Source organism: Colius striatus, chromosome 20 (genome assembly GCF_028858725.1).
Source record: "Colius striatus isolate bColStr4 chromosome 20, bColStr4.1.hap1, whole genome shotgun sequence".
Classification (NCBI taxonomy): Eukaryota; Metazoa; Chordata; class Aves; order Coliiformes; family Coliidae; genus Colius; species Colius striatus.
In genome coordinates, this window is record NC_084778.1 from 3,549,961 (window position 1) to 3,564,449 (window position 14,489).

The 14,489-nt window shown below is 64.4% G+C and overlaps 1 protein-coding gene across 1 annotated transcript; it reads right to left on the reverse strand.

Moving 5' to 3' along the window:
- Positions 1-1,069: 1,069 nt before the first annotated feature.
- Positions 1,070-14,319, reverse strand: SEZ6 (seizure related 6 homolog). The gene is made up of 17 exons (XM_062012326.1): positions 14,253-14,319; positions 5,948-6,523; positions 5,742-5,875; positions 4,758-4,950; positions 4,269-4,454; positions 4,026-4,194; positions 3,762-3,928; positions 3,485-3,679; positions 3,157-3,295; positions 2,876-3,072; positions 2,605-2,799; positions 2,331-2,522; positions 2,054-2,251; positions 1,919-1,957; positions 1,715-1,835; positions 1,530-1,632; positions 1,070-1,143 (listed from the first exon to the last, which is right to left on the reverse strand). The coding sequence occupies exons 1-17, from the start codon at positions 14,317-14,319 to the stop codon at positions 1,111-1,113; spliced, it is 2,904 nt and encodes a 967-aa protein (XP_061868310.1). The 3' UTR covers positions 1,070-1,110.
- Between the last annotated feature and the right edge of the window lie 170 nt (positions 14,320-14,489).

A 14,489-nucleotide genomic window follows, 5' to 3' on the forward strand; every position in this document is an offset into this window, starting at 1 on the left:
CCGGGCGGGGGGAAGCGCGCCCGGTGGTGACGTCACGACGTAGGGCGGGGCGGCGGGGCCCGTGCGCCGGCAGAGGGCGCGCGCAGAGAGGCGCGCCGGAGGGAGGGGGCGGGGCCTCGTGTGTGACGTCACTCCCGCGGAGGCCCCGCCTTTTAAAGCGGTACCGCCCCCCGCGGAATGGAGTGGGGGGGTAGCGCGCCGTGGGGGTGCTGCCGGGGGCGCAGGGGCAAGGTGCGCACAGCAACGGGGCTCAAGAGCCACGCGGGGCGGAGACGGTTCCGGTCCTGCCGAGGAAGACGCCACCGCTTCTTCTTCTAAAACACCAGTTTTTATTAATGAAACAACCAAAAGATGGGGTGAGGGGGGTGCTCTCCCCACACCGGGGCGAGTCGTGGCTGGGGCGGGCACAGTCACGGCCGGTGGCCCCCTACCCACCCCGTCACCCCGGCAAGCGGCCCGGCTCCGGCCCTGCTGCGGTGCCGGGAATGCGGGGAGGGGTGGGGGGACACGCCGGGGAGGGCGAAGCAAGCGGGGGGCCGGGGACACGCAGCATGCTCGGAGCCGGGGAGGGGGGACACGTCCCTGCGTGGTGGCAGTGGGAGGCATGGGGGTGCTGGGGAGAAGGCAGGCCATGTGCTGGGGGGAGGGGAAGGGTGGGGGGACCCCCATGGCCACCCAGGCACCTCGCATCCCCGGGGCTCTGCAGGGTGTCCCGCTGCCCCCTCCTCACTGCTGCCCCGGGGAGCCCTGCCCTGACCTGGGGGGTCCCTGCCCAGTTCCCCCTTCCATCCTGGGGGCTAGGGGGCTACTGTGCCTCTGTGGGGGCTGAGGGGAAGGATGGGACCCGGGGACCCTCACTGGCTCAGCACCCTGTGAGCCCGGGACAGGAGGTCGGGTGACAGTGGGGCTCAGGCAGACCCCACGGGGGTCCAGGTGGGTTGGGGGTGGCAGGGGGGGTGGCCAGCGCCCGGGCTGGTCCCACTGAGTGCTCAGCTTGAGTCTCCTTGGGAGAGGTGTGCTGGGCCCGTGCCGGGGCCAGCGGGCGCGAGGGAACCCAAGAGGGGTGGCTACGGTGCCCAGGTCCACGCTGCCCATGCCTAGATGGACACCTCATACTCCCTCGTCTCCTGAAAAGAAAACAGACTGCGAGGGGTTGGACACTTGGCAATGCGACAGGGAGGGGACTGGGACTGGGACAGGGCATATCCCACCCCGTAAGGCCCAAGGGGGTCCCCTAGATGGTCCCAGACCACAGGCCATGCTGGGGATGCAGGTCCCGTTCTCTGCATGGTCCTTGGATGGTTGGCCCAGCTGATGCATATTGCCTATGGATGTCCCATCCCAAATATGGATATCCCATGTGTAGTCCCCAGATGGATATCCTATCTAATGCTTTGTCCCTGGAATGCATGACCCCATCCCAAACCTCTCCCACTGCGCATGCAGCCCCTGGCACACATGGCCCACAGGATGCGGGGTCCCTGGGGTGCCCAGCTCTGGCCAGGGGTGCATGGGGGCCAGTTACTTACTCCTGTCTCGTAGGTGGGGTTGTCAAAAGCCGACTCCACAGTGATGTGGTCGTAGGGGTGGGAGCCGGCGAGGGGCAGCTGCAGGGCCGGCTTCCCCTGCAGCCTGTGGGGAGAGGGCAGCTGGGGCAGGTAGCAGAGGCTCCGGGGGAACCCTTTGAGGTGACAGGGACCACCCAGACACTCACTTGGAGAAGTAGAGGTAAATGCCCCCAATGAGCAGGGCCACCACCAGCACGGGCAGGAAGACGGCGATGGCAATGTTGGTGCCCTCCAACGCTGTCCCTGAGGGCACCGCCTTGGCCACGGCTGCCAGGGAGAGTCGGGGCTTACCCAGGGTGCCCCCTAGATTGGCTGCACCCCTGGGTGCCCTGGCAAACCCTTGCCCTTACCGTCCAGATTGCGGTTGCTGTAAAACTCATCGTAGGAGGCTGGAGGGGGCAGAAGGAAAAAGCCAACATCAGCGTCGTGCAGCAGGGTGCCGAGCAGTGCTAGTGGGTGCCAAGGGTGGGGAAGGGTCCTCTCACCAGCCTTGCAGATGGGAGGTGAGCTGCTCCAGCGCGAGGGGTGCCCGGGAAGGCAGTGCAAGCTGCTCTCGCCCAGCAGCGCCCGGCCAGCAGTGCAGGAGAAGCGTAAGGTGGCTCCCGCCGGGTACAGCCGCCGCTCGGGGCTCTGCCGCCCGCCCGCCGGCACGCCGGGGTTGTGGCAAGGCTCGTACGTCTCCGCTGTGGGATAGGGGCACGGTGACATCAGCACATGCCCATGGTTCAGGGGCCGTGCCTGGGGAGGGGGTACCTGACTCACGGATGCACTTGGGGAGACGATCGCTCCACTTGGGCCCCCCAGCGGCACGGTCGTGGCAGGTGAGGGTCCCAGCACCCGCCAGCACATAGCCCTTGTCACAGACGTACTGCACGGTGGCTCCCACTGGGAATTTAGGGCTGGAGACCACCCTGCGGCTGTGCTCGGCGTCGCCGGGGTCCCGGCAGGTGGTCACTGTGGGCGGGAGGGACCAGCGGTGACAGCGGCTGCCGGGGATGCGCCACGGGGCAGGGGGACACCGTGGGGTGTCACTCACCCCGCTCGCAGGACGGCAGGTCACCGCTCCACGTGAGGTCCCAGTGGCACATCAGGAGATCGGTGCCAGACAGCTGGAAGCCAGGGTAGCAATGGTAGGTGACCACGGTGCCATGGAGCAGCTCTGGCTGCGAGGATGTCTTCCAGCCGTTGGCAATGTCTGGCAGCTCAGGGCAGGTGTCGTTACGGGGAACCTCTGTGGGGACAGCAGGGTGAGTGGGATGGTGGGGACACCAGGGACATGGGGGACATCATCCCACCATCGGGCTCACCGGAGAAGTGGATGACAAAGCCTTGCTGATAGGCAAAGGCACCAGCCCCGGGGTCAGACTGGAACTGGACGGTGACATCAGCGGTGGAGGCATAGAGCTTGAAGCGGCCGCGGGCACCCGTGTACTGGCCCAGGATACGTGCCGTCAGGTCGTCCCCATCGTAAAAAGTCAGCATGTCCCCCGTGCCCAGCCGCAGCCTGGGATGGTGGGTCCGTGAGGGCAGGGGGCACAGGGCTCTCCCCATCTCCCCATCCCCGTTCTGCAGCCATCCCGGCACTCACACACGGACGTCCAGCATGATGCGTTTGTCCTCCTCCACGTGCAGCCCCCAGATGCAATCCTGGCCCTTGCCATACGCCTCTGGCCAGTTGGGCGACAGCACCACGCCAGCTGTGTCTGTGAGCTCCCCGCTGCACACCGCTGAGGGCACACGCTGGGCTCGGCATCGCCGCGGGGGCACCCACCACAGCACCCACCACAGCCCCCAGCTGCAGCACCCACCATCCCCCTTGACTCCAGCACCCACCATGGCCCATCCCCATCTCTGGCACCCCCTAACTCCAGCACCCACTGAACCCCTGGCTCCAGTCCCCCAGCCCCGGCACCCACCGCGGCATGCCGGCTCCGTCTCGTTCCACTGCGGGTCGCTGGGGTCCACACACTCGATGATGGTGGAGCCCTGCTCCAGCGTGTAGCCGGGGTCGCAGCTGAACTCCACCGTGGTGCCCACGGGGTACCGGGGGTCGCTGGCCGTGAAGTTCCCGTACTTGACAAAGGGCTCGTAGCAATGCCCCTGCTCAAAGGCTGCAGGCACAGGGGTGAAGGTGTGCGGGAGCCAGGTGGGTGCAGGGGTGCCCGGGTGCCCCCCCAAGCGCCAGCTCCGTACCCTCGTAGCGCAGTGCCATGCCCGCAGCAGCCCCACTGCTGTCGGTGGTGAGCTCCACGAAGAAGTGGCGCCCAGTGCTGAGCAGCCCCTCGATGGGCAGATACTCCACCTCGTAGGAGTCATACACTGGCGGGGCCTCCACGTTGTTGCCGTTGCGGATGATGAGCCTTCCGAGGCACAGCAGGGCCAGGGTGCCACATCAGCCCTGGCCAATGGCACGCGGGGTACCCCTTCCCCCATTCACCCCTTGCCCCGGGGCCAAACCTGTCGTCATCCTCTGCCAGCGAGACCTTCTCGAAGTGGAGGTGCAGGCGGTGGCCGGCGGGTGCCTCCAGCAGCCAGTGGCACGTCAGGTTGTTGCTGTAGTTCCCCGGGAAGCCGGGCGAGATGACGCGTCCCACCGTGGCGTTCCGGACCACGCCACCACACGCCGCTGGGGGAGAAGGACCATGGGTGGCCGGCTATGCCGTGCTGGCCGTGCCACGTCCCCTTGGTGCCGGTGCTTACCGAGGCAGAGGGGCTCGCGGGCGCTCCAGAAGGGCCGGGTGGCATTGCGGCAGGTGAGCCGGCGGGCACCCTGCAGCTGGTAGCCGGTGGCACAGCGGAATCGGGCGTCCCCACCGGGGTGCAGGCTGCTGACAGAGACCTCCCCAAAAGCCGGCCGTGCCGGGAAGGGGCAGCTCAGCAGGTAGGCTGGGAGCAGGCAGCAGAGTTATCAGGACCCCAGCCCACCCCTCACCCAGTACCCACCTCCCAAGCCCCTGGCGAGGACGTGGGTACTGCAGGGCTGGGTGACAGAGTGCCTATGGCTGCCAGAAATAATGCTAAACGAGCTCTTAATTGCTCACGCCAATTAGCTCTCCATTAGTGTTCTTCCCCTGGTTAGTGCCTGCTTAACCCACAGATTAACTGGCACACCCTGAACTAGCACCGACAGCAGGGGAGCCCCTGGAGAGCGTGGGAGGGTCTGTGCTCTCGGTGGGCACTGCCCTGTACCTTGGTAGTGGAAGCGGTAGGAGCCGGGGTTGGAGGGCCGGGGGCTCTGGAAGCGCAGGGTGAGGAGGTTGGCAGGGCTGCGGATGACCTGGCCCCGCAGCAGGAAGGACTCGTTGGCCAGGAGGGTGGGCTCCAGGCCCCCCGTGCTCTCCACCGTCAGCATCTCCCCGTCTACAAGGCTGATGTTCTGCACCTGCAGGGGACAGCCAGGCATCACCGACCTGGCATCACCCCAGCACTCGGTCCTTGGGCAGTTTGCCCGTGGCCAATAACGCACTGGAGCTTGTCTGTGCAGGGCAGCACCTTTCAAACACAGTTAGCAGCACCATAAATCATCCTGCGGTGCAAACAGTGGCCAGGCCCAGCCGCCGGCTCTGCCGGAGCACCGCGGCACAGCCAGGCGTGTGCTCCAGTCCTCCCACCACAGCAATTTGCTATTAATGATGTTAATTAAGCAGCGCTGCCTGGTGAGGAGCGGCAGCCCTGGAGAGTGCTGCTGTGCGAGCTGCAGGAGCCGGGGCTGACCATGGAGCTGCTGCCTTGGGCTCACCGATGGCTTTCTGTGAGCGTGGCGGGGCAGAGACGGGGAAGCACAGCCACGTGCCACTGATGGGAGCTGCACGTGGTTGCAGCACCGTGGGAGCTGACACCAGCCTCTGCTCCTGGCAGGAGGGAACTGGCTTTTCCTGGCTCTGCACCATGGATCGCGTCACTCACACCATCTCCATCAGTGTTTTGGTGATTAGATCCTACACAGATTCTTCCATGGTGGGTGCCAGCCACCAGCCCACGTGCTTTCATCTCTGCCCCAAGGGCAGGAGATGCCCTGAGCCGGCTCTCCTGGCACGGGGCTGCGGGGCCAGGGACAGGAATGCCTGTTTGCTGCACTGTGCATGGCCACACAGCCATGGCATGGAACAGGGGAGCAGCCACACTTTCCCATGGGCACTTGGCACCCCATCCCACCCACAGACCTCAGCTCACCTTGAGCTCCACGCCGTAGCCAGGGTAGACAGAGATGGTGTAGGTACAATCCAGGCTGCCATCGTAGGGGACAGTGGTTGGCTCTGGGGACACCAGCCAGCCCTCGGGGCCCGCCAGCGTCTGGTTGCAGGGGGCTGGTGACAGAGGAGACCTCAACTCAGTCACGTTTCACCTCAGCTCCCCCCAACTCCCTCCCCAGCACTCACCTGGCCCCTGCAGTGTGGTAACAGTGGTGGTGGTGATGATGGAAGTGGTGGTGGTCCCCTCCTCATCCCCAGTGACTGTAGTGGTCCCGGCACGGGGTCCTAGGGATGTGCTGGGGGTGGCAGGTGTCTGGCTGGGGGTCGTGGTGCCTAACTCCGTCACCCCAGGGGGGGACCACGAGGAATCAGCACCCAGCACCGCACCCCACGCCTCTCCCCAAGGCCCTGGGCGCCCTGCTGGTGTGGTCAGCGGGTCAGTGGGGAAGGCAGCCCTGGGCAGGGCAGGGGTGTGCGGCGGGGGCTTGGGGGCTGGAGGTCCAGGGGCCGGCTGGAGGGCACTGGCAGGCAGGATGGGACCAGGGCCAGCGGGCAGGAAAGGTGCCTGGCCCAGGTAATCCTTCTTCAGGAAGGCTTCGTGCAGCAGGTCCTCCAGCAGCGGGTGGTGGTTGAGGAGCTTCAGCGTGGGCGCCGTGCTCACGAAGCGAGCCTCTGCCTCCCGCTCCGCTGGCGTGGGCAGCGCCGTCGGCTCCTCCTCGGCTTCAGCGGGCTCCCCAGCTTTCCTCTCCAGCCCATTGAAGCCTGGTGAGAGAGCATGGAGTGCTGGGGAGAGACCCTTGGACCAATGCTGCATCCTAGACTGATGCTGCACTGGGGACTAACACCTCATTCTAGACCAGTGAAGCACCAGGGACTGATGCTTCATCACAGACCAGTGCTGTGCCCAATGTGGCACCTGGGACCAACTCTTTCATGTGGGCTGATGCTGTGCCAGGGATGGATGCAGCACCAGGGGCTGATACCACATCAAGGAGTGATGCTGGTACAGTGCCACAGACCTGTGCTACACCGGGGACTGATGCTGCACCAGGGACCAACTCTTCACCACGGGCCAGTGCTGCCCCGAGGGTGAGTGCTTCCCTGCACACCAATACTGCACCAGAACAGGGATGGCAATGCAGTGCCACATGCAGTGAGGGCTTGCCCTGTCTCACCCCAGCAAAGCCTTCACTGGATGCAACCCTAGCAATTAAGCCCTGACTAATTAACACACAGCTGCAGCTTGTACCACGTTAAGGAGAGCCCACCCAACTCTGGTGACAACAGTCCTCGGATGGGGTGGCCCTGCTCCCAGCTTGTCCCTCTCTGCAGAGGTGGCCATCCTGTGCTGAGGGTCCCCTGGGACCCCGTGTCACTTTGGCACAGACACGCTGCTGGTTGCCATGTCTGCCAGGAGCGGCTGCACCAGGGATGCCCCTGGAGCTTGAACACTGGCACCTTGCTCCAGGCCACCCATGCAATGGGCCAGTGAGAGCTCAGCTTCTCTCCACTCATAGACCTGACAGGTCACCCTCAGGCAATGCCAATCTGTCTGGAGACCCTCTCCCTTCCAGCACTGCCCACTCCCTACCCAAAGCCACAGGGACCCCCCCCATCACAGCCCCTCAATGCAAATTCCCAGCATGTACCTTTAGACAACCCCCCGGCACCAGACTTTAATGAGCCACCCAGCATCTCTCCCTGCCAATCCCCTCTCTTGGGGGGTGCAGTCCGCCCCCCAGCCTCGCTGTGCCACAGCAGGGGGATGCCAGGGCAGCATCCAGCACCCCTCCATGGTGTGGTGCAGGACGTGAGGCCACGGGAGCGTGTGGGCACGTCCAGCAGCCGCTGTGCACAGGCGCTGATGACACGATACTGCCAATTACTGGCTAATTACACTGATCCAGAGCAGGGCAGGGCCCTGAGAAGATTAATTACTCTGCAACTGCCACTTTTAAGGGACTATTAAGAGACATTAGCTTGGGTGAGCTGTGTGGGGGGGAGCTGGTGAGTGTTGGGAAGCAGCCCTACTACTCTGCCACCCCTCCTGCACCTCCCCTGCCCTCACCCTGGGATGGTGGTAACGCCCTGGGCACAGCATGTGGGGAGGGGAGCACCCGGTTGCAGCAGCTCTGAAGCGTTCACTTGCCCCCAGCAAGGCCAGAATTATTTTTTAATAGGATCCATTTACTAGAACATAAAAGTTAATGAGTTTATACTGAAGGGCGCCAAAATCTCTTCTTGATTTAACAGCAGATTAGTGCTTGGGGATGGGGCTTGTGCTGCCACAGCTGCCCCACGCAGTGAAGGCTGAGGCAGATACACCCACTCTGACCCTCTGCCTGTGGCACTTCAGCTGCCCAGGGTAATGGGGAGCATGGTGGTCCCTATTGGGACTGCTGGGTGAGGGTGGACCCCACAGCAAAGCTGCTACAGCAGGTCCCATCTAGGTGTTCTGGCACCTTGGGCTGGGTACTGCCAAGGCACCAGGTGCTGTCTCAGGCTATGTGTGGTGTTCTGGGTACCATGCGATGCTCCTGGCAACAAGGGATGCTCTGGGTACCACAGGATGCTCCCAGCACTGGGAGATACTCTGCGTACCATGAGACATTCCTGGCACTGGATGATGCTCTGGGTACCATGGAATGCTCCTGGCACAGAGGGATGCTTGAGACTGGGGATAGTCTTGGCCCTTGGGGGATGCAGGATGCTTGGGGGCACTGTGGGAATGCAGCAGCTGCCCAGATGTTGCCACTCATGACCCTCGGGCACTGCAGGATTAGAGCTTCCACCTCCACAGATGTCTCTAAGCAGCTTATCTCCAGTGACCATGCCACAGCTGTCTCCCTGCCACATCCCCAAAGTGACCAGGGACTGGTGACACAGGACCCTGCTACCCTGCACGACCCCTCCGGGCGCTGGCACCCAGCAAGGACCCCTCCAGGGCTCAGGGTGGGTGCAGACCCTTGCAAAGAGGCCAACAAGTCCTCACTAGCTAGATGCCCTCCAGGTTCCCTGGGCAAGCGTGGCACAGCCGGGCCGGGGTCCTAATCCCTCACATCGGCTTTGCCGGGCAGCAGTCTATTAACAGCAGCCAGGAGCTGAGGAGAGGCAGGAGACTAATCTGGCTGCGCTGGGCATGCACCCCCCCTCCCTCCCTGCTCCCCCCCGTCGGGAATCAATTCCACCGGCTGTCGCAAATAAATAAATGCGGCGGCAGGCGGCCGCCCGGGAACACGGATCGATGGCTCCTGCCGGGAGAGCGACCGCGCAGCGCCCGCCCCGGGGGAGGGGACGGGGCAGGGTCCCGGGAGCATCATCACGGCCCCGGGAGCATCATCGCGGCCCCGGGAGCATCACGGCCCCGGGAGCATCATCGCGGCCCCGGGAGCATCACGGCCCCGGGAGCATCATCGCGGCCCCGGGAGCATCACGGCCCCGGGAGCATCATCACGGCCCCGGGGCACCGCTTGCCTCAGTTTCCCCACGTGCGGGAAGGGGCTGGGCGGGCAGGAGGGGAGGGCAGCAGGGAGGGGGCAGGGGTTGGGGCTCGCAGGAGTCCAGGTTTATTTTCCAATTTAAAATCCAATCTGGCTTTGCCCCCGCGGTCGGGGCCGGGAGCTGTGATGAATGAGCTGTCAGGGAGCCAGCACCACGCTCCCCAACCACCCCCAGCCCCCACAGCTGGGAACGTGCCCGAATGATGCCAGATGCCCATCTCTGGCCCCTGCCCTGGTGACCGTGGGGGATGGAGACCCTCAGCAAGGAAAGGTGAGACCCTCCTGCCCACCTGTGTGTGAGAAGGCCCCGTGGGCAGGAGCAGGCAGGGGGTGAGGGTGGGTGCAGACAGCACCAGGGCGCAGCAGGCACGGGTGGGTGGTGTGGGAGCACATGCAGGGCTGGGTGGGTGCAGACAGACGGGTGCAGGGAGCAGGGGGGGTGAGAACAGGCAGGTGCCCACAGTGTGAGGGTGCAGATAGAAGCAGGTGGGTTGAGGCAGCTCCTCACACCACCCAACCGACACCACCACCACGCAGCCAACCCAGCAGCACCCCATCAGCACCAGCCAGCACACATCCTGCTTTGCTGTGGCATCCTCCACCCTGGCACCACCAGCCAGCCCAGGTGCCCACGGCCAACATGGGGCTGCCGAAACAGCCTGGGGATGCCCCAGTGCCACCATGGGCAAGCGTGGCTGCCAGCCCCAGCGCCTGCCACGGCAGCCCTTCCTTTAATATTCATGGCAGCGCTGGCGGGGAAGCGTTTGACCTTGTATGTTTTGCGATTCTCCTTGAATTGAACAGTCATTTACCCGCTGACACATGTCACATGTCGCCGCAACTGGTTCCCTGGAGCATCGCGGTGGCCAAGCACCGGCTGACACACCAAACACCGGCTGGGCACGAGGGCAGAGCCCGGCAGGCACTGGGGTGCCAATCCCTGGGGCTTTCCTCCCTCCCTGCCTGCCCCCATCCCCTCCTCACCACCCACAGCCGGTGTAATCCCCCTTCCCCGCTCTCCCTGTGGAGATAATGCGTTTGTGCAGCAATTTCCCTGGGTGCTGGCGGTGATAAATTGCACGTCTGCTGCTATTTCGGACCCAAGCACTGGAGCCACGCGGTGCCATGTCCCCACCTCCTTCCCTGTGCTGGCAGAACCTCAATCAGCCCCACCAGCCCTCCTGCATCAGGATCCCCTATGACAGAGCATCCACTGTGGGCAGCGCTCACTCTGTGCCACTCTCATGGGTGCTGGCCCACCCCAGGGCTCTGTGCCAGCTCCAGGGTCTCCAAGGAGCCAGCACAACTCACCCTCCTGGCACACCCAGGATGGCTGTGGGGACACCCAGCCTGCAGGGCACTCCTGGGTGCTGGGGTGCCTGTCCATCGTGGGGCTGGAGGCAGGCAGGGAGAGCAGAGCCATGCTGCCCTCCCACCTCCCCTTTCCTCCGCCCTCCAGTAATTGAAATCTGGTTGTGGGAGGCGAGCGAGAGCTGCCTGTCGGGCTCTGTGTTGGGCTGCTCAGCCATGTCATCTTCCCTGCAGACATCATTCCCTCCCAGCAGGCGGGAAGCATGGAGCAGCACTGCCTGCACCCGCCAGAGCCAGCATCCCAACTGCCTCCCTTGCCCACCTCCTACCCCCCTGGGAATTCAACGTGAGCATCTCCCCACCAGCAGACCCTCCACCCTGCCCTGGCCTTGCTCTTTGTGTAGGATCCCCTCATCCAGTCCTGGAAACCACCAAGGGCTGATGCTCCAGCCACATCTCCCCCTTTGCTGTCAACCCCCAGAGCCCACCCTGCCTAGGTATCACCCTGTGCATCACCCAGCACTGACTGCTCTGGCATTTCAAACACTTCTCTCCATTTTTGCAGGGTCACAGCGGCGCTCTCGCGGCTGATTAATATTTGATCCCTTCAGCACAGCTTGTTACTGCATTTAAATTATAGATGTAATAACCCCCAGAGGCAGGGTGAGCACGTGGGATGGCTCCTGCTGCCTCTCCCGTGGGCATCAGCATCAAGCACATCCCTCTCCCCTGGGACCCTCAGAGCAGTCCTGAGGCTCAGCCTGGCATGGGCTAGCGGGGAGCCAGGCTCTGCCTCTGATGGGTCCCAGGTTTGCCTGCCCAAGGATTCCCACGGTGGCAGAGGTGCTGGTCCTGCCTCCCCGGCAGCCGGAGGAGAGGATGCTGCCGCTCCCGAGCTGCTGCCTGTGACTGGAGGGAATCCATTACCTCCCTGGTTATAGGCAGCTTTCAAAGGCAATCTTTCAATTGTGCGCATTTAAAGAATTGATTGGAGGCGAAATTATCCTCTGCCGCCCGAGCCGCCGGAGACACAACTTCATCCACCTCCCCCGGGGCCTGCCTGGCTCACGGGGGGCCAGCAGCCCGGGGTCAGCCCCAGCCCCCACGTCAGCACAGGGGAGCCACAGCCCTGGTGAGCCCCCTGCCAGTCTGGGGGTCCCACTGGTGATACAGGAACGTGCCCCCACCACTCTGCACCATGCCTGGGGGTGCCCTTGCTGTGCCCTTGACTGCCTTTGCACCCCATTTCCCCCCCCACATTCCCACCGCTCCAGCTCTGCCTGGTGGCTGCATGAAGCCTGGGGCTGCCAGCCCTGCCCAGAGCAGCATCCTGTGCCAAATTTGTCCCCACCGCTGCTAACCTGCAGCTGGTCCTGTGGTGACCAGGCTCCCAGGGGCACGGTGGGGGCGGCTGGCCCAGCCTGCATCCCCGTGGGGCAGCCCTGCCCTCCCGCCCTCCAGCTTAAGAGCATTATCCAGATAATCCTGGCCTGGCAGCACGGCAGCGTGGCGGTGATGAACTCCTCTGAGGCACACAGGGGATGAGCACACACGCTGTTAATTACTGTAGCAGACGCCTGCTTCCTTCTCTGGTCCCTTCCTCGCACCAAAATCCCAGCCAGCACCCACGTCTCCAGGGACGTCACGGCCCCCAGATGCAACATCTCCCCGGGCACGGTACATCCGGCTGATGCTGGATGGTGCAGCACATCTCATGGGGCACAGCCAGGCCCTGTGCCCCCACCATGACCCACGCTGCTTCCCAGTACTCCACACTGCCAGGACCCCAAATTACAATGAGCTCCCTTCGGTCTGGGGAAGATGACTCCCAAAGAAACCCCAGGCCTGGTGTTTTGGAGAAGGGGTGCAGTGGGACAAGGTGGATGAAGCCATGCCAGGCATTGTAGTCCCTGGCTGCAGCAGCACTGTGGGGCCCAGACCCTGCCTTCTACTGGGGCAAACTCCCATAGGCACTAGGGGCTGGTGCTACCCCAGAGCTGGGACAGGCCTGCAGGTCACCATGTAGGGTGGCAGGAGAGAGGCAGATGAGACCCTGCATTGCCACAGCCCAGGGTGTATGTCCAATCCTCTCAGCCTGGGTGAGGAGTACAAGACCCCCATCCCCTTGCCCCACAGACCATCCCATGGCACATCCCCACCATGCAGCAGCCACTGCCAGGTCAAGGCCACCGTAACATCAGCTCATGGAAATGGGGGTGCTGGGCTAGGAGCCCTGACTGATGGGGAACAGGGAGCAAGAGGGCGAGCCCCACGGGCAGCTCCCAGCACTGATGGCATACTGGAGGTTACAGGGTGGACAGGACACTGTGACTCCCAGCCTGGGGATGATCTTGGCACCTCCCAAGGCATCCCCACCTCTAACACTCTGGGAAATGCTACATGCAGAGTTTAATTAACTTTATTGATATTCAGAAATTAGGGGACTGACTAGAGGTAATTACTCATTAGAAATCATTAAACTGTCACAGTAAGCACCAACCTCCCTTGGGGGAAGCATGCCCTGCCCAGGGCCCTGCTCCCAGGAGAGGGCCTGGGACACAGACCCTCCCTCCAGCCTCACTGTCCTCCTGGCAGGGCAGGAGGTGGGGGTGCCATGGCCTTGCCCCACTTACTGCCCTGCAGAGGGTCCCCATCCACCCCCCACCCCACCTTCCCAAGCAGAAGGGCTGTGGCAGCAGTCCCGGGTGGCAAAGCGAGATGGGAATAGCATCAGGCACAGGGCCACAATGCCCTTCCCCGCCTGGGCTCGGCTGCCAGATGGGGAGTTTATGTAACTCCCTGCACGGCGGCTGCCTGCAGCTCGGCTGAGCCGCATCGGCAGCCTGCGGCCCCCTGCCCGCAGCCCACCAGGGCCAACGGGGACAGACCCCCACCCCACGCATGCTGCCCACCATCAGCACGGCTGCAGTCAAGCCAAGCCCCAGCGGGTCCTCCCCAAGCCCCGGCAGGTCCTCAGTGCTTTTTGGGAGGGCAGCAGAGCTGCAAGGCTTCAAGGCAGCCCATACCCCATGGATGGGAGAGCCAAGGAGCTGAGCTGGGTGTTGGCTGCTCTCCTTGGCAAAGACCAACACCCACCATCCCTGTATTTCCCCTACACCCTCTCCAGAGTCAGAGGGATCATCCCAAGCGAGGTGGAGTGAGGGCAGCCCCAGCCTCCAATGTCCCCAAGCCCCACAAAGGGGACCACACGGAGGGATGTAACCGGCTGGGGGATGACTCAAAGGGCTCTGTGGCTGGGGGTGCGGATCCGGCCGGGCGGTGCCGTGCCTGCCAAGCCCTCGGTGCCGCGGTGCATCCCCCCCCATCGCCGGTGATACCGGCAGAGGGGCTGCCGGCGGAGCCCGCCGGGGGCGGCGTTGCACCAGCCCGGCTGCAAACCGCTCCGCGCGCCCCCGGCAGCTCCCGCTCCCCGCGCCACCGGGCGGTGCGGGTGGGCAGAGACCGGGGGGGAACGGGGCAAATTCCCGCCTCACCGTGGGAACAGCTCCCGCCGCACCGGGGACCAGCGGAAGTTGGCAAAGTTTGGCGGCGACGGAGCGAGGCTGAGGCTACCGCCACCGGGAACGGAGGTTGGGGGTGGGGTGGGGAGGGAGGAAAGGCTGACGACCGGGATGGAGCGGGGAGTGTGGGGTCGCGGGGGGGAGGGTGTCGGTGCTTACCGTGAGCCGGTGCGCGGAGGAGCGCGGCGAGGAGCGGCAGCAGCAGGGCGGGCGGCGGCGAGCCCATGGCCGGCGGCGGGCAGCACCGCGGACAGCTCCGCGCTGCGGGCACGGCCGCGCCGTAACGCTCCGAGCGCGGCGCCCGCCAATCCCGGGACTGCCCCCCCCCGCCGTAACGCTCCGAGCGCGGCGCCTCCCAATCCCGGGACTGCCCCCCCGCGCCGTAACGCTCCGAGC

Coding starts and splice junctions, on each gene's coding strand:
- SEZ6 (XM_062012326.1), bottom strand. CDS start 14,319: ATGGGCTCGCCGCCGCCCGCCCTGCTGCTGCCGCTCCTCGCCGCGCTC. Junction 5,876..5,947: donor TACCACACTGCAGGGGCCAG/GTGAGTGCTGGG, acceptor CTCTGTCACCAG/CCCCCTGCAACCAGACGCTG. Junction 1,958..2,053: donor ACCTCCCATCTGCAAGGCTG/GTGAGAGGACCC, acceptor TGCCCCCTCCAG/CCTCCTACGATGAGTTTTAC.